The sequence below is a fragment of the Vipera berus genome (genome assembly GCF_964194415.1).
Source record: "Vipera berus genome assembly, chromosome: 3".
In the NCBI taxonomy this organism is placed as follows: domain Eukaryota; kingdom Metazoa; phylum Chordata; class Lepidosauria; order Squamata; family Viperidae; genus Vipera; species Vipera berus.
Genome location: NC_138204.1, coordinates 210866873 through 210893259, shown reverse-complemented (window position 1 = coordinate 210893259; position 26387 = coordinate 210866873). Strand labels below are relative to the sequence as shown.

General features: G+C 39.5%; 2 protein-coding genes and 1 pseudogene across 3 annotated transcripts; all 3 read right to left on the bottom strand.

Moving 5' to 3' along the window:
* Window positions 1-421: 421 nt before the first annotated feature.
* On the bottom strand, window positions 422-1306 carry LOC308665533 (mas-related G-protein coupled receptor member H-like; the record flags this gene model as incomplete). The annotated part of the gene is made up of 1 exon (XM_081323595.1): window positions 422-1306. One exon carries the CDS (start codon window positions 1304-1306, stop codon window positions 422-424), a length of 885 nt encoding a protein of 294 aa, XP_081179721.1.
* Window positions 1307-5547: 4241 nt separating this feature from the next.
* Window positions 5548-6453, bottom strand: LOC308665532 (mas-related G-protein coupled receptor member H-like; annotated as a pseudogene). Its single transcript has one exon. The product of its transcript is annotated as a mas-related G-protein coupled receptor member H-like (transcript).
* Window positions 6454-13762: 7309 nt separating this feature from the next.
* Window positions 13763-14647, bottom strand: LOC308665531 (mas-related G-protein coupled receptor member H-like; the record flags this gene model as incomplete). Its single annotated transcript, XM_081323594.1, has 1 exon — window positions 13763-14647. The coding sequence occupies one exon, from the start codon at window positions 14645-14647 to the stop codon at window positions 13763-13765; it is 885 nt and encodes a 294-aa protein (XP_081179720.1).
* Window positions 14648-26387: the final 11740 nt, after the last annotated feature.

The following is a 26387-nucleotide window of genomic DNA, read 5'->3' as shown; positions in this document are numbered from 1 at the left end:
AGATGGAAACTAAACAAGGAGAGAAGCAACCAAGAACTGAGGAGAAATTTCCTGTCAGTTAGAACAATTAATCAGAGGAACAACCTGCCTCCAGAATCTGTGAATTCTCCAACAATGGAAGTTTTTAAGAAGAGACTGGACAGCCATTTGTCTGAAATGGTATAGGGTTTCCTGCCTGAGCAGCGGGTTGGACTAGATGACCTCAAAGGTCCCTTCCAACTTTATTATTATTATTACTATTATTATTACTATTATTATTATTATTATTATTATTATTATTATTATTATTATTATTATTATTATTATTATATTTTCTTTAGACTAGCCAAACCCAAGTCCTGCAGCCGTTCTTCCTATGTTACTATTATTAATCTAAGAAGTTTTGCATTTACAGAGAGTTTGAAATTGTGTTTGTAAGCTATCAGATTTCAGGAGCTTCACCTTCCCTGAAGACTCTTTGAAAAATGACCTTGACACTCTCTCTAGAGTGAGTTCTTTTCTTTCTCCCAACCAGAAAATAGATCACTGGGTTAATGCTGCTGTTTAGAGAAGCACTCGGACTTAAGTAGAGATCCAGTTCATAACCATCAAATACATTTCTCATCTTAAGAAAATGAGTAATGAACACAAAGATATATAATGGAAGATTAAGAATAAGGAAACAGAGAAGAGTAATTAGGATCATCACTAAAAGTCTTCCACGTTTGATCTGTTTGGATTTAAGGCATAGTTTGATGAATAGGATCACAGCAGAGGTTGTGATCAGAGGAAGGCAAAGCACAGCAGTCACAACCAAATGGAGATTCCAAAATAAATATTGCATAATGTAATCAATTCCAAACAGGAGGGAGGAGAAGATCCAGAGGAAGACACAGACAGCATGGGACAAATGTTTTGGCCGGGAACAGCGATGCCAGATTGGGAAGAGGACAGCCACACACCGGTCAATGCTGATGGCTGTCAGAAGAAGTAGACCATTGATATAAGTAATGTTGGTGAGAGAAAAGAAGATTTGCTGGAGAATTCTTGACTGTACAACATGTATTAAAATGTCAATGCAACATACAGACATAAGTATGAGAAATCCAAAGTCGGCAATAGCTAAATTAAGAATCAATACTGTGAAAGGGCTTCTCTTAATTTGGAAGCCAAGTAGCCAGATAACAATTCCATTTACTGGGACTCCAATACAGCAGATGGTCAATATGATAGAGAAAGTGATTCTTTCAGTGTAGTCGAATATAATTTGTTCTTCATGGAAAATTCTTGTAGTATTATTCTCCGAATAATTTGCTGTAGCATCCATGTTTGCCAGGCTGAAATTCATCAAAGGATGCTTTTGCGATGCTTCAATAATCTCTTCCTTTAGACTTGAAATTTCTGTTTAGAAAAAAAAAGAAAGAAAGAAAAAGAGCAGATTGGATTAAACAATTCATCAATAATTGTCATATATTCATATCTAAACACTTTTGTCTACAGGCTGAGCCAACCTTTTGACTTCTGCTAATGATAATAGCGTGGGGACGTGGTGGCTCAGTGGGTTAGGATGCTGAGCTTGTCGATCAGAAGGTCGGCAGTTTGGCGGGTCGAATCCCGAGAGCCGCGTAACAGAGTGAGCGCCTGTTACTCGTCCCAGCTTCTGCCAACCTAGCAGTTCGAAAGCACGTAAAAATGCAAGTAGAAAAATAGGGACCACTACGGTGGGAAGGTAACAGCGTTCCGTGCGCCTTTGGCATCTAGTCACCGGCGTCAACGTCCCTCCGTCCAGTGCGCTCCCACAGAGAGGGCCTCCTCAGGGTGCCGCCGATCAAAGAATGCCGATTGGCGACCCCCAGGGGGAGAGCGTTCTCTGTGGGCGCGCCAGACCTTTGGAACAGCTTACCGGTTGAGCTCCGGACGGCCCCCGACCTTCGCTCCTTCCGGCGCGATCTTAAAACATTCTTTTTCGAACAAGCTGGCCTGGTCTGACGGGGTGGGGTTGGGTTTTTTAAAAGTAGTTTTTAACTTAATATGTATTGATTTTATGGGCATGATGTTTAATTGGTTTTTAATGGTTTTTTAATTTTTGTATCTGATTTTTATTGTGTATTGCCCTGTTCACCGCCCTGAGTCCTTCGGGAGAAGGGCGGTATAGAAATCAAATTATTAAATTAAATTATTAGTCATGCCGGCCACATGACCACGGAGTCGTCCTCGGACAAGCGCTGGCTCTTCGGCTTTGAAATGGAGATGAGCACCGGCCCCTAGAGTCGGAAACGACTAGCACACATGTGCGGGGAAACCTTTACCTTTACCTTAATGATAATAGCAATAGGTGCCTTGGGCGCGATTCCAAAATAACTGGAACACCACTTTAATGAGTTTGGCACTGACAAATTCACAGTCTGTCAATTTCAAAAGGCATCTTGACTCAGAACAGCTTATATCCTGCAACAATACCTTTAGCACCATCAAACATCAACATCTGCTATCCCAGGTCCTTGGACAGGACTCAATAAATGGATTTTGGCTTTCTGTGACAAAACGTAGTAATAACATACCAGGAAGACTTACTGAATAGTGGAGAGACCAAACTGGCCCCTACAATAACAAATGAAGAACAGAAAAGAGGCAGGGCAACAAAAGCGCTAAGTGGTCAGTACATAAAAAACAACAACAAAAAAAAAAATAGCAGGCAAAGCAGATAATAACAAGACCTGGCAATGGCTAAGAGCAGGGAGTTTGAGTGATAGAAGGACTAATTCTGGCTACGTGTAATCAAACCTTAAGAATAAATGCTCGCAAAGCCAAAATTGAGAAGACAACAAGAGATAGCAAGTGCCGCCGCCTTTGCCAAGGAGGCTGAAGGAACAGTGGATCAATGTTTGAAGATAGCACAGACCGGTTGCAATGGATGGACGCCATCAACGCTGACACCAACCAGAGCATAGTAAAACCCAAAGAAGTAGTGCACGATCAGAAGATTTGGAGAGACTCGGTCCATAGAGTCACCAAGACTCGGACACTAGTGAAAGGATAACATCATCCTCCATATTAGCCAGAAAGGCACTAATTCTGGCTGTGCAAGATCAAGCCATAAAAACAAATGTCTGCAAATCCAGAATTGAGAAGTCAGCAACAGACGGCAAGTGCCGCCTCTGCAAAAAAGCTGAAGGAACAATGGGTCACCAGGTTAGCTGCTGCAAAAAGGTTGCACCAGCTGGTTGCAAAATGCAAAGACCTGCAAATAGAAATTGAATGACTGTGGCAAAAGAAAGCAAAGGTAACATCAAGAGCAATAGACCCTTTGGGTTCAGTCCCCACACAACTGGAACTTAAACCCCATTGGCACTGACAAATTCCCCATCAGTCAGTTGCTACAGGCAGCTTTACTCAGAACAGCTTAACGCCATCAAACATCAACATCCGTCTATCCCAGGTCCTTGAGAAGGGCTCGATAAATGGACCAAAATGCAAAATTAAGCCTAAACATCTGGCTGACTGCATGAGGAAACAATGAGAAAGGGTGTTTCTGTAAGTAGTTGTCACCTGGGTCAACAAGAGCCAAGCTGCGTGCTGGAATTCCTAGACATGTGTTGTCAAGGGAGCTACAGGATTCTACATGGTTGGCTGAGCAATGAGGGTTGGCAGCTGCAGAACTTCTGGAAGAATAGTTGTTTACCTACCACAAATATAGAAAGACTGAAAACAAAGAGAAAAAATAAGGTTGAGTGAGCTAAAGGGATAAATTTTGGAGAAACTCTCATTACTATCTCAGGATCCTTAAAAATTGGAGTTTAGGATAATTTAATTTGCATTTTGATGGCCAGCATTAGTTGAGTTTTAGATAACTCTCAACCTAAAAATATCACCCAAAAATTGGTATGAAAAATCAGGTGCAGAAATTACTAGTTTAGGAGACAAATATTTTTTGCGTTTGCATATGCCTAAATTAGATTAGTTCTTCCAAATGTCTTACTTATTCTTACCTATTCATCCAAATCTTCAAAGCTGGTGAGAAGAAAATCGGTATCTCATTTTATTGATGGCTGGAGGGTCCAATGATGGCCAAAACAGAAGAAGCTGGAGAGAAAATGTGATCCGTTTTAAGTCCTGTTAAAGCTAATCGTACTTTAGCAGATGAAGAACTGTAGGCTCCACCCACACTACAGTTTTCTAATTATATCTAAAATTTGACATTTCAAGGAGAAACTGTGTTGTTTTGATAACTCATAGTATTTAATGTTGGAGTAGCAAGTAATGAGAAGCAGAACTTTGCAGATTTTTCATATCTGTTCTGGGACAGGAAAGCAGATCTTGAGAAAATGTGATGTATGAAAATGTGATGTATGAACGTAAGCGATAGGCAGATCTGATTCTTGTCTTTGCAAAATAATATCAAAGCATAAATGTAGAAAGAAAAGGGAAATCATTTTTTTAAAAAAAATTCAGTTGGACTAGTTCCCTCATCTGAGAAGTTTTATGATGAACATCTGCTCGCAAACCTCATCCCACAAGACCCTTAAAACCAATAGCAAGTGGAAATCAACTGAACAAAAGAAGAGACTACTTAAAAACAACTCTTTAATTTATCAATATATCTCATGGTCAAAAGGAACCACGGTATTTTTCAATAACGTAAATTTGGTCAGTTTCTCTCTGAGATTCAGAGTAAAAGATGCAACATATTTGGACTATCCTGTAGCAGAGTGGGAATACTGTTGCTTCCAGATATTGCAAAACGATTGAGAGAGGCAATTCCATGACTGATGCCCTTATTTGTTTGCACTTTTTTTTCCCCATGAGACTACAGAAATAGAGCTCATCCTTGACCTATGACAATTCTTTCAGGAACCATTTAAAGTTATGAGAGTGTTACTACAACCCATCTTTGGGGTTCTGACTATGCCAGCATCCCTGTGGTTTACACGATTGCTATCTTAGTGCTGGCAACCTGCTTTGACATATGCTCTGAGCCCAATTTTCCATGTTTCCTGCTGGTTTGCCCAGAAAGTCAGTGGGGAAGCTGGCAGGAAATTCACAGGTTGCTGGGTTAAGTCTCTCCCACCCATACACCCTCCCCCAGCCCATCTGCACTTGTGCCAGCCCAGTTACTCAGACACCCCTGCACACCTTCCTTGACCCTCCTTCACATAGTTCATACAAAGTCCCAACTCCCTCACACCCCTTGCTTCTTCACCTGGTAGCAGCCACTTACCTAGCTGCAGCCCTGGTCTCCTGTCAGCTTCCCCACTGACTTTCTGGGCAAACCGGCGGGAAAGGTTGAAAATGAGGATCCTGTTATAAGTCCAAGCATTAATGTTGCCACACCTAATAATTGTCTGATTCTGTTACTGGCAAACTTTGCAGGGAAAATTCTTGCTTCCCATATCTTTCTCCAGTCTCCAAGATGAACTCAGATAACATTATTTTTGAGGCAAACAGAACTTGGTAATATTTTATTTCTATAACAAGAAATACATTTTTCTACTCATCAGAGGTATCCAGCATTAAGGAAAAGCTAAAATTGTACATTTTCACAGGGTTTGAACTGGTTGCTGTACACTATTATCGGATTTTATCAGGAGCTTCTCTAAAGACTCTTTGAAAAATAACCTTGATGTTTTCCCTGGATTGAGCTCTCTTCCTTCTCCCAACCAGAAAATAGATCACTGGGTTAATGCTGCTGTTTAGAGAAGCAGTTGCACTTAAGTAGAAATCCAGTTCATAAACATCCAAAAAAATTTCTCATCTTAAGAAAATGAGTAATGGACATGTAGATATACAATGGAAGGTTAAGAATAAGGAAACATAGAAGAGTAATTAGGATCATCACTAACAGTCTTCCACGTTTGATCTGTTTGGATTTAAGGCATACTTTGATGAATAGGATCACAGCAGAGGTTGTGATCAGAGGAAGGCAAAGCACAGCAGTCACAACCAAATGGAGATTCCAAAATAAATATTGCATAAAGTAATCAATTCCAATCAGGAATGAAGGTAAGATCCAGAAGAAGGCGCAGACAGCAGGGGACAAACATTTTGGCCGGGAACAGCGATGCCAGATTGGGAAGAGGACAGCCACACAGAGGTCAATGCTAATGGCTGTCAGAAGAAGTAGACCATTGATATAAGTAATGTTGGTGAGAGAAAATACAATGTCCCAGGGAATTCCTGGATGTAAAATATTTATATATACATTGTGCAATGTATAGCCATAGATAGAAGGAACCCAAAGTCAGCGATAGCTAAATTAAGAATCAACATGGTGAAAGGGCTTCTCTTAATTTGGAAGCCAAGTAGCCAGATAACAATTCCATTTAATGGGACTCCAATACAGCAGATGATCAATATGATAGAGAAAGTGATTCTTTCAGTATAGTCGAATATAATTTGGTCTTCATAGAAAATTCTGGTAGTAGTATTGTCCAAATAATCTGCTGTAGCTTCCATGTTTGCCAGGCTGAAATCCATCAAGAGATGCTTTTGCAATGCTTCAATAATCTCTTCCTTTAGAGTGAATATTTCTGTTTGGAAAAAAAAGAAGGAAGAGCAAATTGGATTAAATAATTCATCAATAATTGTCATATCTTTATATCTAAACACCTTTGTGTACCGGCTAAGCCAAACTTTTGATTATAAGAAAACATATACCGGTATGTAGGCAGCATTTCAGTGTCTGAATGGCACCACAATTACTAAATCTATTCCATATGTTAGACTTTTATTTCTCAGGATTATCAACTGTGAGTCCTTATCTGTTCACCATTCTCATAATTCCTAATCCAATAAAAAACCAATAAAAATCCACTCCCCTCCCAAAAAAACCCATAGCATACAACTGTCAGGAGAAATTTCCTGACAGTTAGAACAATTAACCAGTGGAACAACCTGCCTCCAGAGGTGGTCAATGCTCCAACACTGGAGGCTTTTAAGAAGAGACTGGAGAGCCATTTGCCTGAAATGGGATAGGGTTTCCTGCCTGTGCAGGGGGTTGGACTAGATGACCTCCAAGGTCTCTTCCAACTTCTTCTTCTTCTTCTTCTTCTTCTTCTTCTTCTTCTTCTTCTTCTTCTTCTTCTTCTTCTTCTTCTTCTTCTTCTTCTTCTTCTTCTTCTTCTTCTTCTTCTTCTTCTTCTTCTTCTTCTTCATCATCATCATCATCATCATCATCATCATTATTATTATTATTATTATTATTATTATTATTATTATTATTATTATTATTATTATTATTATTAATTTCCCCAGACCTTGTCTATAGTTGGTTTTCCTTCAACCAAAAACCTCAATACTTGTTTCCTTGTTTTTTTTAAAAAAAACAAATGCATTAAAAACGAAAATACAAGCAAGCAAACAAAAAAAAAAGAATTATGTACACAATTAATATCTGTCCACGTGCTTGTTATGTGTTTTTAAGTGTATGTGATGTCATATATACTTTGGAAATTCATACCTTGCAAGATGTTATGACAAGTGCCTCAATCTGAATGGCAATTATGTAGAAAATTAATGTAATGTTGTAGTTTCCTAATGGGTATCATAAAACTTCTGTATCTGCGAGTTTCTGTCATTGATAACCAGATGGAGGTTTATTTCTGAATTGCCTTCGTATGTTTAAATAAAACCTCAGCATACACATATATGCAAATTGAGGCACAGATATTTGAAGAAAAATGTGGCTTTTTTGTGGTCTCACAAAAAGCCAAAGAGAAAGAGAAATAAGTAGTAAGTAATAACTGATGTTGGAGACCAGAGAGACCCTGTTGCAAACCATAAATATTGTGCAGTATAAACAACTACTTAAATTCAACTTGCTAAGTATATTCCAAATAATAATAATAATAATAATAATAATAATAATAATAATAATAATAATAATAATAATAATAAGAAGAAGAAGAAGAAGAAGAAGAAGAAGAAGAAGAAGAAGAAGAAGAAGAAGAAGAAGAAGAAGAAGAAGAAGAAGAAGAAGAAGAAGAAGAAGAAGAAGTTGGAAGGGACCTTGGAGGTCATCTAGTCCAACCCCCTGCTAAGGCAGGAAGCCCTATACCATTTCAGACAAATGGCTGTCCAGTCTCTTCTTAAAAACTTCCAGTGTTGGAGCATTCACAGCTTCTGGAGGCAGGTCGTTCCACTGGTTAATTGTTCTAACTGTCAGGAAGTTTCTCCTTAGTTCTAGGTTGCTTCTCTCCTTGGCTAGTTTCCATCCATTGCTTCTTGTCCTGCTTTCAGGTGCTTTGGAGAATAGCTTGGCTCCCTCTTGTTTGTGGCGGCCCCTGAGATATTGGAACACTGCTATCATGTCACCCCTCACCCTTCTCTCTTCTCTCTCTTGTGCCATTTACAAAGTTTTGAGATTCCCATGTTGGATTCTGCAACCCCACAAATAGGAAGTGTGTACAAAATTCCCAGGACTGAGTAGGGATCACCTATTTCATACACAATCCTGAAGAGAGAACTTTGGTCACCAAAATAAATTAGCAGGGTAGTTGAAAAATAAGGTTGAATGAAGGGACAAAAGGAGAAAATTTTGAGCAACTCTCATCTTTACACCAGGACTGTTAAAATTAGAGTTTAGGGTAATTTAATTGCTTGAAAGATATTTGTATTCATTTGTTTTGGCCAACATTACAGGAAGAAATCATCAAGATTTAGGTAACTATAAATATAAAAATATCACAAAAAGATGTGATATGATATGAAAAATCAGGTGCCAAAAGTGCTAGCTTAGTAGACAAATATTTTTGCATTTGCTTATGCCTAAATTAGATTAGTTCTCCCAAACATGTTACCTATTCTAACCTATTGGTCCAAGGTCTTCAAAGTTAGTGAGAAGAAGATTAATATCTCACATTATCAATGGCTAGAGGGACCAATGATGGCAAAGCAGAAGAAACTGAAGAGAAAATGTGATGTGTTTTAAGTCCAGTTCAAGTTAATTGTAGAAGAGTAGGCTCCACCTATACTACAGTTTGCTAATTATGTCCAATATCTGACATATCAAGCAGAAACTCTCACATGTGTTGTTTGATAACTCATAGTATTTAATGTGGAGTAGCAATGATAAGCAGAACGTTACAGATTTTCCTTATCTGTTCTGGGACAGAAACCAGATCATGCGAAAAGTCTCATGGACCTAGCGATTGTGTGAACATCAAGTGATAAGAAGATCTGATTCTTATCTTTGCACAATAATCATCAACTGTGACTGTAGAAGGAGACTTCCATGAACCTACTGTAGATAACTGGAAAGAAAAGGGAAATTATTATTATTTTATATTTCAATTGGACTGCTCACCTCATCCGAGAGGTTTTATGATGAACATTTGCTCGCAAACCTCACATCTTCGTGCTAAACATGATACAACTTACCTACACTCTGGTTCACACAGACCAAAGTACCTATTTAAGGTTCAGGATTTATTGAAACACAAAAGGGAAACCTGCCTGTTTGAGATGAAAATAATTCTTCATTCCTGAACAGCTCATGAATCCTTACCTGGCCTGGTCAGTCTCTTTTCAAAAATTTCTATTTTTCCCCAAGGAACTCCGTGCTGATTCTCTGCACAGCAGGCCTCAAGGGGTAGCCTTCCTCTGGTTTTCCTTTTTTTGCAATGTAAATCATGTTTTTATTCTTATTAATAATGTAATTGACCCATCACTCTTTCATGCATCTGATGCCCTATTCCCATCAATCCACTTCCCACACAATGCAGGGAAGTCACAAATAGTCCACAATTAATCCGTGTAATGACTTGCCTCCAGAAGCTGTGGGTACTCACTGGAGATTTTTAAGAAACACCTTGTGAACTCTAAAGTTTCCTCCTTCCGTTATGCGTTCAAGATGGACGGTGAATAATATGTACATGTTACTTATATGTAAGGGTGTAGGTCTATGCATATGTTGTATATAGTATGTTTTAAATGTGTGTTATGTACTGTATGTGTACACTTTGAGAGGAAGCCTCTAAATTTCATTTTTAATATGTGCCATTGTGCACACAGGAAAAAAATGACAATAAAGGTTATCTAATCTAATCTAATCTAGTCAATTGGGCCACCATTTGTCTGAAAAGTTATAGGGTTTCCTGTATGAGCAGGGGGTTGGACTAGAACAGGGGTAGGCAACCTTGGCTCTTTTATGACTGTTGGACTTCAACTACCAGAATTCCTGAGCCAGTATGGCTCAGCTTGGAAACCTCTCCCTTTCCCCTCAGCAGGGCTGGCTCAGGAATTCTGGGAGTTGAAGTCCATGAGTCACAAAGCGGCCTAGGCCTAGGCCAGGGGTAGACAACCCTGGCTCTTTCATGGCTTGTGGACTTCAACTCCCAGAATTCCTGAGCCAGCATAGCTCAGCTTGGAAACCTCTCCCTTTCCCCTCAGCAGGGCTGGCTCAAGAATTCTGGGAGTTGAAGTCCACGAGTCATAAAAGAGCCAAGGTTGCCTACTCCTGGACTAGAAGATCTCTAAGGTCCCTTCTGACTCCGTTATGACAATAAAGGTTATCTAATATCTAATCTAATCTAGTCAATTGGGCCACCATTTGTCTGAAAAGTTATAGGGTTTCCTGTTTGAGCAGGGGGTTGGACTAGAAGATCTCCAAGGTCCCTTCTGACTCCATTATTCTGTTCTTCATCAGAAGGTACAACATCACTCAGGTGAAAGGAACAATTATAATTTAGCAGTTCACAAACTTTGTGTGTTGAGTATCTCATCCCATTCTGCCAAATTATTGCTGTAATAGTCCATGGTAGAGTGAAAAGAGTATCTTCCGTGTTACTTTCTTTCTCCATTCTGTAGCTACTATGTATAATGTCATAATCATTGGTTATGCTTTGAAGGTGGAAGAGACAGAGGCCCCTTCCTCTGGGACCATCGTTCACGATTATCACACAACGTGGTTTCCAATAGCTCTGGAAAATTTTATGCCTTTTGACAGTTAGATATGATAGCTGCATTCCAATATCTCAGGGGCTGCCCCAAAGAAGAGGGAGTCAAGCTATTCTCCAAAGCACCTGAAAGCAGGACAAGAAGCAATGGATGGAAACTAGTCAAGGAGAGAAGCAACCTAGAACTAAGGAGAAACTTCCTGACAGTTAGAACAATTAACCAGTGGAACAACTTGCCTCCAGAAACGGTGAATGCTCCAACACTGGAGGTTTTTAAGAAGAGACTGGCCAGCCATTTGTCTGAAATGGTAGAGGGTTTTCTGCCTGAGCAGGGGGTTGGATTAGAAGACCTCCAAGGTCCCTTCCATCATCATCATCATGGTCATTGTTATTGTTATTGTCATTAGTTGCCGGCGTCAACGTCCCTCTGCCCAGTACGCTCCAACAGAGAGGGCCTCCTCAGGGTGCCGCCGGTCAAAGAATGCCGACTGGTGGCCCCCAGGGGGAGAGCGTTCTCTGTGGGTGCACCGGATTTATGGAACCATCTTCCGGTTGAGCTCCGGATGGCGCCCGATCTCCGCTCCTTCCGGCGCGACCTTAAAACCTATCTCTTTAAACAAGCTGGCCTGGCCTGATGGGACGGGGTGGGATTTTTATTAACGACCTCAATTTTAAATTTGTATTATCTCTGGGCATTGTTTAATTATGTTTTAATAATCTAATTTTAACTTTTGTATCTAATTTTTATGTATTGCCCTGTTCACCGCCCTGAGTCTCTTGAGAGAAGGGCGGTATATAAATTAAATTAATAAATAAATAATAAATTATATTAATAATGTAAATAGCTCGTTTTAAATCTTCTCTCTTTTTGTTTTCCACCTACTCTTGGTTTTAATGGCCTTGAAGACAGATCTCTTTGGGTTGTGGGATGAAAGACCATTGTTATTCTTGTTTATTATTGCATTATTTTAGTGCATTATTTGGTTTCCAATAGCTCTGGAAAATTTTATCCCTTTTGACAGTTAGATATGATAGCTGCATTCCAATATCTCAGGGGCTGCCCCAAAGAAGAGGGAGTCAAGCTATTCTCCAAAACTACCTGAAGGCAGGAAAAGAAGCAAGGGATGGAAACTAGTCAAGGAGTGAAGCAACCTAGAACTAAAGAGAAACTTCCTGACAGTTAGAACAATTAACCAGTGGAACAACCTGCCTCCAGAAGCGGGGAATGCTCCAACACTGGAAGTTTTTAAGAAGAGACTGGCCAGCCATTTGTCTGAAATGGTATAGGGTTTTCTGCCTGAGCAGGGGGTTGGATTAGAAGACCTCCAAGGTCCCTTCCATTATCATTATCATCATCGTCATCATCATCATCATCATTGTCATTATTATTGTCATTGTCATTATATTGATGACAATGACCTGACCTGACCTGCGTTCATTCCGCCGGGACCTGAAGACTTGGCTCTTTGAGCTCTCTGGCCTAGGCTGAGAATTTTAACTGGGATTCTATTTTCAGGGATACTTAATAAATAAATAAATAAATAAATAAATAGCTCGTTTTAGATCTTCTCTCTTTTTGTTTTCCACCTACTCTTGGTTTAAATGGCCTTGAAGACGGATCTCTTTGGGTTGTGGGATGAAAGACCGTTGTTATTCTTGTTTATTATTGCATTATTTTAGTGCATTATTTGTCTGGAATGTTACAGTTTCCTGCCTGAGAAGGGGGTTGGTTTGGAAGATCTCCAAGGTCTCCTTCCAACTCTGCTATTCTGTTTAATTCCTTTTCAGGTTCTTATCGGTGAACTGTCCAGGGGTATTGGAAAGTCAAGGAATATAGATTTCATTCTTCCTTCACCCCCATATCCTCAGGAGTAATTTAATTTAATTTAATGTCTTTTTCTGCTTTTGCCTATTTTTCTTCCCTTTTTACAAATTAGCAGGTTTTTCTTTTATTCTTTTCTGATCATTAACAAATAAACTTCCAGCTATTTTTTTTTAAGTAGCTGAACTGGGAGGGGCATAGATTTACAGATTAACTGGAAGGCTGCTGGCAGTAAACAGGAAGAAGAAGGAACCACAATATTTATCGATAGCCTAGGTCTGTTAATTTCACAGATTCGGAATGAAAGATGAAGAAAAAAAAATGGTCTAACCTGTAGAAGAGTTAAGAATACTGTTGCTTCCAACATCCTCAGGTATGAATGAGACATAAGTCTTTCCCTGATTTCTTTGTAGGTTTTTCCATGAGATTGTAAATACAGATCATCCCCAGCCTATGACTATTCTCTATTCTTTCAACGACCATTCAAAATTATGACAGAATTATTATGACTTGTCTGGAGTTTGGGTTAGGCCAGTGTCCCCGTGGTTGACGTGATTGTTATCTTAGTGCTTGGCAACATATCTGTACTTAGGAGATGACCTCCATTTTCAACCTTTCCTGCTGGTTGGCCCAGAGAGTCAGTGGGGAAGCTGGTAGGAAAAGCCACAGTTTGCTGGGATAAGTCTCTCCCACTCGTGCACCCTCCCCCAGCCCATCTGCGCTTTTGCATCCAAGTTACTTGGATATCCCTGCACATCTTCCTTGACCCTCCTTCAGGTGTTCATACAAAGCCCAGTCTCATGCAGCTGCTCATCACTTGCTCACCATCCCCATCCTCCTTACACTCCTCCCCTCTTGACCTGACAGCAGCCAACTTTGGAGGGAAAATTCTTGCTTCCTACATTTCCCCCCAATCTTTGAGATGAACTCAGATAACATTCTTTTTGAGGCCCAGAAAACCTAGTTATACTTTATTTCTGAAACAAGAAACACAGTTTTCTCCTTGTAAGAGGTATCCAGCATTTTGAAATTTTGCATTTACAGAGGGCATGAAGTTGTTTGTAAATTTTTATCTGGTTTCAGGAGCTTCATCTTCCCTGAAGACTCTTTGGAAAATCACCTTGATGCTCTCCCTGGATTGAGCTCTTTTCTTTCTCCCAACCAGAAAATAGATCACTGGGTTAATGCTGCTGTTTAGAGAAGCACTCGGACTTAAGTAGAAATTCAGTTCATAAACATCAAAAAAATTCTTCTTAAGAAAATGAGTAATGGACACGTAGATATACAATGGAAGGTTAAGAATAAGGAAACATAGAAGAGTAATTAGGATCATCACTAACAGTCTTCCACATTTGGTCTGTTTGGATTTAAGGCACAGTTTAATGAATAGGATCACAGCAGAGGTTGTCATGAGAGGAAGGCAAAGCACAGCAGTCACAACCAAATGGAGATTCCAAAATAAATATTGCATAATGTAATCAATTACAATCAGAAGGGAGGAGAAGATCCAGAGGAAGGCGCAGACAGCATGGGACAAATATTTTGGCCGTGAACAGCGATGCCAGATTGGGAAGAGGACAGCCACACACCGGTCAATGCTGATGACTGTCAGAAGAAGTAGACCATTGATATACGTAATGTTGGTGAGAGAAAAGACAATGTCCCAGGGAATTCCTGGATGCAAAATATTTATATATACATTTGTGCAATGTATAGCCATAGATAGAAGGAACCCAAAGTCAGCGATAGCTAAATTAAGAATCAACGTGGTGAAAGGGCTTCTCTTAATTTGGAAGCCAAGTAGCCAGATAACAATTCCATTTAATGGGACTCCAATACAGCAGATGGTCAATATGATATAGTCGGATATAATTTGGTCTTCATAGAAAATTCTGGTAGTATTATTGTCCAAATAATCTGTTGTAGCATCCATGTTTGCCAGGCTGAAATTCATCAAGAGATGCTTCTGCAATGCTTCAATAATCTCTTCCTTTAGAGTGGAAATTTCTGTTTGGAAAAAAGAAGAGCAGATTGGATAAAATAATTCATGAACAATTGTCATATCTTGACAGCTAACTTCTCTGTGTACAGATTGAGCCAATATTAATAATAATAATAATAATAATAATAATAATAATAATAATAATAATAATAATAATAATAATAATAATAATAATAATAATAATAATGTTTATTGAGTACTAGAGAGTCCCAGACACGGGACAAATCTTATTTCCTGTTTCATAAGTCACAACTTATGACAGCTCATTATTTGTGTAAATTATTCAAATTGCTAATAAAGAATTTTAGGGATATATATCCAATATCTCAGGAGTTGCCACAAAGATGGTGTGTGTGTGCATTTCAACCCATTCTCCAAAGCACCTGAAGGCAGGACAAGAAGCAACAGATGGAAACTAACCAAGGGAAGAAGCAACTTGGGACCAAGGAGAAACTTCCTAACGGTGAGGACAATTAACCAGTGGAACGGCTCCATCACTGGAGGCTTTTAAGCAGAGACTGGACTGCCAGTTGTCTGGAATGGAATAAGGTCTCCTGCTTGAGCGGAGTGGCAATGGAGTGGAAGACCTCCAGGGTCCCTCCCAGCTCTATTCTGAATTGAACTGACAGCATTACAGAAAAAGGCCATTGACTTTTAGGTAGTTATCAACGTAAGTATCACAAAAAAGATTTTGACGTGAAAAACCAGATGCAGAAACTGCTAGTTTAGTGTACCAAAGTTTTGCTTATTCCTAAATTAGATTAGTTCTTCTAAACCTCTTACCTATTCTTACCTATCAGTCCACAGTTGGTGAGAAGAAGATCAACGTCTCGTCTTATTGATGGATGGAGGGACGGATGATGGCCAAAGCAGAAGACGTTGCAGAAAAAATGTGATGCACTTTAATCCCTTTTCAGGCTACTTGTAGTTCAGCAGATGAAGAACAGTAGGCTCCACCTATACTATGCTCTGTTAATTATTTCCAAAATTGGACATATGAAAGAGAAACATGTGTTGTCTGATAACACACTAAATTTGATAATTTAATCTTGGAGTAGCAATCAGTGATAAGCAGTTCTTTGCAGATATTGCATATCTGTTCTGGGACAGGAAAGCAGATCTTGCTGTCTCATCCAAGTCTCATGGAAATAGACATTTTTTTGAACTTGCTAAATAGTAGTAACTGTGAGAGGGATCTCGCAGTCCTAGTGGACAATCACTTAAGACTTAAATATGAGCCAGCAGTGTGCGGCAGCTGCCAAAAATACCAACACAGTGCTAGGCTGCATTAACAGAGGGATAGAATCAAGATCACGTGAAGTACTAATACCACTTTACAATGCTTTGGTAAGGCCACACTTGGAATACTGCATCTAGTTTTGTTCACCATGATGTAAAAAAGGTGTTGGGACTCTAGAAAGAGTACAGAGAAGAGCAACAAAGATGATTAGGGGACTGGAGGCTAAAACATATAAGGAATGGCTGCTCGAATTGGGTATGTCTAGTTTAATGAAGAGAAGGATGAAGGGGTGATATGATAATTAATTTTAAATTTCAATTTTAATGTTATATTAATTTAATTCTATTTTATTCTCTCTTTTTGTATTGTTTTTAACTTGCCCTGTGAACCGCCCTGAGTCCTTCGGGAATAGGGCGGTATATAAATTCAATCAATCAATCAATCAATCAATCAATCAATCAATCAATCAATAAATAGCAGTCTTCCAATATCTCAAGGGCTGCCCCAAAGAAGAGGGAGTCAAGCTATTCTCCAAAGCACCTGAAGGCAGGACAAGAAGCAACGGATGGAAACTAGTCAAGGAGAGAAGCAACCTAGAACTAAGGAGAAACTTCCTGACAGTTCCTAACCAGTGGAACAACCTGCCTGCAGAAGTGGTGAATGCTACAACACTGGAAGTTTTTAAGAAGAGACTGGACAGCCATTTGCCTGAAAATGTATAGGGTTTCCTGCCTGAGCAGGGGGTTGGACTAGAAGACCTCCAAGGTACCTTCCAACTTCTTCTTCTTCTTCTTCTTCTTCTTCTTCTTCTTCTTCTTCTTCTTCTTCTTCTTCTTCTTCTTCTTCTTCTTCTTCTTCTTCTTCTTCTTCTTCTTCTTATTATTATTATTATTATTATTATTATTATTATTATTATTATTATTATTATTATTATTATTATTGACAAGAGCAGGGCTTTTTTTGTCATAGAACCTTGTAGGGTAGGCAAGGCAGGTTGTATGACATGTGTGAGCTCCGGCACCTTTTTCTTTTACAAAAAAAAGCACTGTACAAGAGGGTCTGATTCTTGTCTTTGCGAAGTAATCATCAACTATGAATGTAGAAGGAGACTGCCCCATGAACATAGGCAATTGGAAAGAAAAGGGAAATTCTTTTTTTTTAAATTTCAGTTGGACTGGTCCCATCATCTGAGAAGTTTTGTGATGAACTTCTGCTCACAAACCTGACATCTTCACGCTAAACATGCTACAAATTTCTCTTTCTTTACAGCCTTCCTACACTCTGGTTCATGCAGACCAAAGTGCTAATTTAAGGGTCTGGATTTATTGGGACACAAGAGGAAGTCTGCCTCTTTGTGATGAAAATATTTCTTCATTCCTGACCAGCACATGAATCCTTACCTTCTCTGTTCAGCTTCTTCTCAAAATTTCATCCAGTTCTGGTCACCGTATTATAAAAAAGATCTTGGGATTTTGGAAAGAATGCAGAGAAGAGCAACAAAGATGATTAAGGGACTGGAGAATAAAACATACTTTTGCAGGAATTGGGTTTGTATAGTCTAGTGGGGAAAAAAAGGACTAGGGGTGACATGATAGCAGACTTCCAGTATTTGAGGGGCTGCCACAAAGAAGAGGTCAACCTATTTTCCAAAGCCCATGAAAGCAGGACAAGAAACAATGGATGAAAACTAATCAAGAGGAGAACGTACCTAGAAATAAGGAGAAATTTCCAAATGGCGAGAACAATTAACCAGTGGAATGAATTGCCTTCAGAAGTTGTGGGTGCTCAATCACCAAAGGCTTTTAAGAAGAGATTGGTCAGCCACTTGCCTGAAAAGATACAGGGTCACCTGCTGAAGCAGGGGATTGGACTAGAAGACCTCCAAGGTCCCCAGTCCAGTCCAGTCCAGTCTAGTCTATATTCTATTCTATTCTATTCTATTCTATTCTATTCTATTCTATTCTATTCTATTCTGTTCTGTTCTGTTCTGTTCTGTTCTGTTCTATTCTATTCTATTCTATTCTATTCTATTCTATTCTATTCTATTCTATTCTATTCTATTCTATTCTATTCTATTCTATTCTATTCTATTCTATTCTATTCTATTCCAATCTCTATATATTCTATTCTATTCTATTCTATTCTATTCTATTCTATTCTATTCTATTCTATTCTATTCTATTCTATTCTATTCTATTCTATTCTATTCTATTCTATTCTATTCTATTCTATTCTATTCTATTCTATTAAATATTTTCTATTCTATTCTATTCTATTCTATTCTATTCTATTCTATTCTATTCTATTCTATTCTATTCTATTCTATTCTATTCTATTCTATTCTATTCTATTCTATTCTTTTCTATTTTATTAATATTTTCCATTCCATTACATTCCATATATTCTATTCTATTCTATTCTATTCTATTCTATTCTATTCTATTCTATTCTGTTCTGTTCTGTTCTGTTCTGTTCTGTTCTATTCTATTCTATTCTATTCTATTCTATTCTATTCTATTCTATTCTATTCTATTCTATTCTATTCTATTATTCTATTATTCTATTCTATTCTATTCTATTCTATTCTATTCTATTCTATTCTATTCTATTCTATTCTATTCTAAATTTGTGATCCATGAAAGATCACAACTTAGATTCAGCTGACCTGCATTGTTATGCACAGTCCAGCAGATGGCACTATAGACTTATTGCAATGGCCCTTTGCCCTCCAGTAATGGTCACTACCTAAGCAATTAATTATTATTATTTCTTTAAATTTATGTTTTTTCCATGGTCATAAGATGGCCCAGTCACATAGGAGTCTAGCCAAGGAATAGCACAATTTGTATAAATGCTTCGAATTGTATTATAAAATAAAAAAATAAAGAAAGAAGAGACATCAAAACAAAATCCCTTCTGAGGCAGTACACTTTTAACTTGCTTCCTAAATACAAAGGATTCTCAATTCTAGGAATAAAGGGTGTCAAGCAATGAACGCCACCATTGACAAGGGCTATTATCAGACCCACGGGTTTTGCGGAGTGGGATGACCCTCAACAGCAATGGGCAGTTTGATTATATACAGCCCCACAGTGTTCCACAGTTAAGTGGTTTATAGTGTCAGCCTATTGCCCCCAACAATCTGGATCCTCATTTTACCAACCTCAGAAGGATGGAAAGCTGAGTCAACCTTGAGCCGGCCAGGATCAAACTCCAGACTGTGGGCAGGGTCAGCCTGCAATACTGAATTATAAAACCTGCAACACCATGATCAAAGGGATGTCCTTTGAGGCAGCTGCTATGAGTGCCATAGAGCAGGGATAGGCAACCTTGGCTCTTTTATGACTGGTGGACTTCAACTCCCAGAATTCCTGAGCCAACCTGGCTCAGCTTGGAAACCTCTCCCTTTTCCCTCAGCATGGCTGGCTCAGGAATTCTGGGAGTTGAAGTCCACGAGTCATAAAAGAGCCAAGGTTGCCTACCCCTGCTTTAGAGGATGTAGCAGCTTTAATACTCTGGGAAGTGGCATTTGGCTTTCAGCAATGAGTTTGGGGAAAATGCTCTTCCTTTGTTGTATGCATCCTAGACAGTTGGCCTGCTTACATATTTCTCTTTCATTGACTTCTCTTTTAGCAATAACAATAGCCCCTCTCTAAGCGGTTTACAGAGTTAGCGTATTGTCCCCAACAATCTCCAAAGCAGCAGAGGGAAGGACAAGAAACAATGGTTGGAAACTGACCAAAGAGAGAAGCAACCTGGAATTAAGGAGAAGCTTCCTGACAGTGAGGACAATCAACCAGTGGTACAGCTTGCCACCAGAAATCGTGGGCACTCCATCAGTGGAAGTTTTTAAGAAGAGACTGGACAGTCACTTGTCTGAAATGGTATAGGTTCTCCTGCTTGAGCCAGGGGCTGGACTAGAGGACCTCCAAGGTCCCTTCCAGCATTATTCTATCATTGCTGTTGAAATCTTCTCAGCCTTGGAGAACCTCTTTTCTCATAATGGGTCCCTGCAATTACTGGCAGTCAATAGATTTGGACAAAATAAACTAGGATTTGGATGGAGAGAGAGGATGACTGAATACCTTTCCCAACAATTTCTACTTTTCATTTAAGCCACATGTTAGTAATGAAGCTGGCACAGAATTCTTCTCCAAATAACTCCTCTCTCTTCTAATCAGGCAAGATCTGTATTACAACTGAACAAATGACTTGCCTCCAGAAGTTGTGGATGCTCCAACACTGGAGGGTTTTAGGAAGAGACTGGACAACCATTTGTCTGAAATGGTACAGGGTTTTCTGCCTGATCAGGGGTTTGGACTAGAAGACCTCCAAGGTCCCTTTTAACTTTGTTATTGTCATCCTGTTATGCTTCTTTCTCTTCTTAACTTTTCAGTATGAAACAGTGCACCTCAAACACTCAAACACTTATTTGAGTTCAGAACTTCAAAGAAGGGAAGGGCATATATCTAGCACTGATGATGTTAGCTAGTTGGGTAATGACATGTCTACAAGCAAACAATCAGGGTCAGGGAGCACCAAGGACCCTTCATGTCAATCCTGAGCTACAAATATTCTCCTTTATCGGGATATATGTCCATTTTAATATTAGGTGAGCTTCTGGTGATCTTAATAGTCAACAGTGTTAGTAGACATTAAAGGTGGAGATTTTTGTGCAGATTTACCCATTTTGCACCTTCTGCTTTGGTATGCAAATTCAAAATGTTTGAATAGTTTGTGAAAATCCACATTTTATTCTATTTAATTTATTTTTATTTAAAATATTTATATAGCCATCCATCTTCTAACTAACTCTGGGTGATTCTCAATCAAAAGTTACAGCAACATATAACATCATATTAGAATTATAAAACTAACCAAAAAACCCCAATACAATCCTGGGTTGTATAAACAGAGGCATAGAATCAAGATCTCGCAAAGTAATATTACCGCTTTACAAAGCCCTAGTAAGACCACACCTGGAATACTGCAGCCAATTTTGGTCACCATATCACAAAAAAGATGTTGAGAGTTTGGAAAAAAATCAGCAAAGAGCAACTAAGATGATCAAAGGCCTGGAGACCAAAACATATGAAGAACGGCTGCGGGATTTGGGTCTGGCTAGTCTAAAGAAAAGAAGAAATAGGGGGGACATGATAGCAGCTTTCCAGTATCTGAGGGGCTGCCACAAAGATGAGGGTGGTCACTTTATTCTCCAAAGCACAGAATGAAGGACAAGAAACAATGATTGGAAACTGATCAAGGAGAGAAGCAACCTGGAATTAAGGAGAAAATTCCTGACAGTGAGGACAATCAATCAGTGGAATAGCTTTGCTTCCAGAAATTGTGGGTGCTCCATCACTGGAGGTTTTTAAGAAAAGACTAGACAATCACCTGTCCAAGATGATGTAGATTCTCCTGGTTGAGCAGGGGGCTGGACTAGAAGACCTCCAGGGTCCCTCCCAGCTCTATTCTATTTTGTTTAAAAAAAACATAATAATATTAAAAATGACAAAGATCTAGTGCCAGATCAAAATTTTAATGTACAGCTTATCCAATCTTTTCCCAGTGATTGGAGATAACAATAACAATCACAATCACAATCACCATCACCATCATCATCATCATCATCATCATCATCATCATCATCATCATAATTTGGAAGGGACCTTGGAGGTCATCTAGTCCAACACCCTGCTCAGGCAGGAAACCCTATACCATTTCAGACAAATGGCTGGCCAGTCTCTTCTTAAAAACTTCCAGTGTTGGAGCATTCACCACTTTTGGAGGCAGGTTGTTCCACTGGTTAATTGTTCTAACTGTCAGGAAGTTTCTTCTTAGTTCTAGGTTGCTTCTCTCCTTGACTAGTTTCCATCCATTGCTTCTTGTCCTGCCTTCAGGTGCTTTGGAGAATAGCTTGACTCCCTCGTCTTTGTGGCAGCCCCTGAGATATTGGAACACTACTCTCATGTCACCCCTCACCCTTCTCTTTGTTAAACTAGACATACCTAATCCCAGCAACCGTTCCCGATATGTTTTAGCCTCCAGTCCCCCAATCATCTTTGTTGCTCTTCTCTGTACCCTTTCTAGAGTCTCGACATCTTTTTTACATCGTGTTGACCAAAACTGAATGCAGTATTCCAGGTGTGGCCTTACCAAGGCATTGTAAAGTGGTATTAGTACTTCACGTGATCTTGATTCTATCCCTCTGTTAATGCAGCCTAGCACTGTGTTGGCTTTTTTGGCAGCTGCAGCACTCTACTGGCTCATGTTTAAGTGATTGTCCACTAGGACTCCGAGATCCCTCTCACAGTTACTACTATTGAGCAAGGTACCACCTATACTATACCTGTGCATTTGATTTTTCCTGCCTAAATGTAGAACCTTACTTTTTTCACCATTGAATTTCATTTTGTTAGATAGTGCCCAGTGTTCGAGTCTGTCCAGATCCTCCTGTATCTTAAGCCTATCTTCTGGAGTATTGGCTATTCCTGCCAGCTTGGTGTCGTCTGCAAATTTGATGAGTTCCCCATCTATCCCCTCATCCAAATCGTTGATGAAGATGTTGAAGAGCACTGGGCCCAGAACAGAGCCCTGGGGCACCCCACTACACACTTCCTTCCATGTAGATGCAATTCCATTGAGGACCACACGCTGAGTACGGCCTGTCAGCCAGCTACGAATCTTCAGAGTTTTATGGAAGGCTAATATCCCTAACTTCAGGGGGCAAGGACAAGGCCTGCCACGGAGGAAGGCATACTTCCTAGGTCCCATCAGATGGCAAAATGTAGCGGAAGGGAGTAAGACTGTGCCACCCTAGGCGGGGTAAATATCCTTGGGAAAACATTGGCCTGCAGCTAGAATTTTTAAGGTGATGACTAGCACCTTGAATTGTACCCAGAAAGAAACTGGAAGCCATTGCAGCTCAAGCAATAAAGGTATTACATGAGTAAATCTAGGTGCCCCTAGTACTGTGCGCACAGCTGCATTCTGAACCAGTTCTGGGTAGTCTTCAAAAGAAGTCCCATGTTAAGAGTATTGCAGTAATCCAAACAGGAGGAGTCCAAGGCCTGAGTGACCGTGAGCAAAGCCTCCTGGTCCAGGAAAGTGTGCAATTGGCACACAACGAATCTGTGCCAAGCCCAATTGCCCCAACCACAGCCGCCGCCTTCTCTTTGAGCAGGAGCTGTAAGTCCATGAGGGACCCTCAAATTGCCCACCAGCTCAGTCCAGGGAAGTGCCACTCTTTCCATACTCAAAGATGAAGGATCCTATGGGTCTTGAGGGTCAAAATCCTGTAGCCTGTCTTTGCTAGGGTTGAACTGAAGCCAGTTCCTCCTCATACATACCCTTACAGCCTTCAGGCACTCGGCCAGAAAAATTTCCAGAATTTGGTTCGTAACTAGAAAAAAAAATGTTCATATTCAGTTTACAGTATATATGTATTACAGGAAGTATCTATCGTATCTATCCATCCTCTGTCTTTCTGTCTCTCTGATTTCCTGATATTTGGGGCTAGAATGTTAGAAAATGTTATCTATCTATCTATCTATCTATCTATCTATCTATCTATCTATCTATCTATCATCTATCTATCTATCTATCTCTAAATGATTTAATTTTAAATATTCACCTGTTTAAAAGTGCTGGTTAAATTATTATTCTCAATAACCATTAGGAATAATAATTAAAATTCATTTGGATACAATTCTGACTTTATAACTCATCTTTTTCTAATACTGGACCAAAAACCTCAGAATTTCTTATCCCTACTGTACATTTTTTTCTTTTTTAAAGCCTTTCTTTTCCTTCCTTCCTTCCTTCCTTCCTTCCTTCCTTCCTTCCTTCCTTCCTTCCTTCCTTCCTTTCTTCCTTCCTTCCCTTCCTCCCTCCCTCCTTCTTTCGCCCTTTCTTTCTTTCCTCCCTCCTTCCTTTCTTCCTTCCCTCCTTCCCTCCCTCCCTCCCTCCCTCCTTCCTTCCTTCCTTCCTTCCTTCCTTCCTTCCTTCCTTCCTTCCTTCCTTCCTTCCTTCCTTCCTTCTTTCTTTCTTTCTTTCTTTCTTTCTTTCTTTCTTTCTTTCTTTCTTTCTTTCTTTCTTTCTTCCTTCCTTTCTTCCTTTCTTCCTTCCTTTCTTTCTTTCCTTCCCCTTTTTAAAACTCTCCATGGTCTATATATTATCTGCAATTTTACCAGATCTGGAAAAGCTCAACAGAATCAGGCGTGGTCAGTAACTGGACAGGGGACCACTGCTCAATTCCCAAATCAAAGGCTAAAATAGGCATCTCAAGAAACATCCAGAAGATGATAACGACAAAGAACTTCCAAAATGTGGTCAAACCCGGAGTTCAGATCAATATGTGAGAGCATCTACTTGCTTGTCCTCTTAACAGGACATTTTTTTTTTTACAGGAAAGCTTAAAAAAAAAAAACATCATCGTCTCCAGTGTGTGAAATTGGACTTTCCTGAAAAAGAAAAGAAAAGAAAGGGGAAAAAAATGTATTCAAGGTTGCAAGTTGAAACATTTACCTATATTCTCCCCCCAACTCCTTAAATTCCACTCCAGCTTCCACTCCACCTCGATTTACACACCCTCATTCTTCCTACTGACCCCTCCCAAAATCTCTTGCTTGACTTTCTGCTCTCTCTCTCTCTCTCTCTGCTCTCTCTCTCTCTTTTTGCTTTGCATCTTTCCAAAGTTAGCTTCACTCTGAGCAAGAGGGATATCGAGATCGGGTGCAAAACCTTTTGATCTGAGAAACTGCCTCCTCCTTCTCTTTTGCCATTTATCTTTGAATCTGGCTTAAAAAAAGAGAGAGAGAGAGAGAGAGAGAGAGAAGGACTTGCAAGGAAGAGCCTTCAACTCTATGGATAGAAGAGAACATTTTCTTTTTCATTTGAAAGTTGCCTCACACTCTGATTGGATTTGGTTTGCTTTCCCTGCTGGCTGTAAGTCTAATCTGAAGGGCTGGATGTGACCTGTTTCTCCAGGAATTGCTGGAAGCTTTCACCCACAACACAGGTAAGAGGCATCCTATTGAAGAGACGAAGTGCTTGAGAAATCTTAAAAGGTAATTGGTCCTGGCTTTGGTGAGAAACACACAAGATTTTCTTTCCAGCCTGGATGAAATTTACCTGCTTTATGCATAGAATGCAGAGTTGGAAGGGACTTTGGAGGTCTTCTAGCTCAACCCACTGCACCATTCCGGACAATTGGTTGTCCGATCTCTTCTAAAACAAAACTTCCATGGATGGAACATCCATAACGCCCGGAGACAAGCTATCCCACTGATTAGTAGAGTAGATGTTCTAGGTGTGACTTCGATTTGTAGAATCAGAATGGCCTCCTTCGGTGCTTTTAATGAAACAATTCAATTTGGTTGTCTGTTCTAGATTTTAGATTTAGATTTTATTAGATTTATATACCGCCCTTTCCCGAAGGACTCAGGGCGGTTTACAGGACATTTTAAAATCACATCAATATAAAATACAAGATTAAAAGAGAATTACAAGATTAAATTATCCCTGAAAATAAATTATCCCTGTTCTGCTTGGAGGAAAGAGAATTCGGGGCAGTGAAGGCATCAAAAGCCTGTTTTATTAGGTCAATTGAAGTGATATGGCTAGCTGCTCTGACATTTTGACCCAGGGCACCTTTTCCATTAGATTTGCAGGCTACCGTCCTGTTGAGAAAGACCATACTTGAGTGGCTTACAATTCAATTCAATTCAATTTAGAAGGAGTGATTTTGGGACTCCTTCCACTAAATCTAGAAATATCTGACGTGCTGCAAGCAACTCTGCCTGATGAGCAAACATTCTTTGGGGTGGAAAGAAGAAAGAAAAAAAATCCACTTTCCGTACTATCCCTATTTGCCCACAGAAATCAAGTCTGGTTTAAAATGCAGCAGTATTTTTTTTTTCTTGCTTGCTTGATTTCTGTATTTTGGTCAGGCTTATTTTCATCTAAAGTCTTTGTCGCTAACTGATACATGATCTACTTTGCTGTAAATAGCCGCTGGAATAAAAATACAAATCTGCTGTAAATTATAGGTGGATGCCAGCTTTGGTCAACGTCATGTTGCAAAACTGAATTTACACTGATTTTCTTTCCTCTGTAACTTCAGAAAGTAGTGTCCATATTCCTGTTTTATTTTATTTATTTATTTTTTTTTAAAAAAATACTGCTTTGGGTGATATTTAATACATGGTCCTGCTTGTTATATTCAGCTGCTCTCTAATTATAAGCTACATTCTTGGGTTTCAGCATTTAAGAATAGCATGTGAACAGTGGGAAAACCCAGCCCATAGTGAGAAGCTAAGAGTGATGCTATCATGGCCAGTAGGACAAATAGCTTCTACCAAATGTTTTCTAGAGGTGGCACAAATATTGTGGACCTCACCTGGTCTTCTGTCAGGCTGTCAGCACAAAACCATTCATGTGGAATACTGTTGT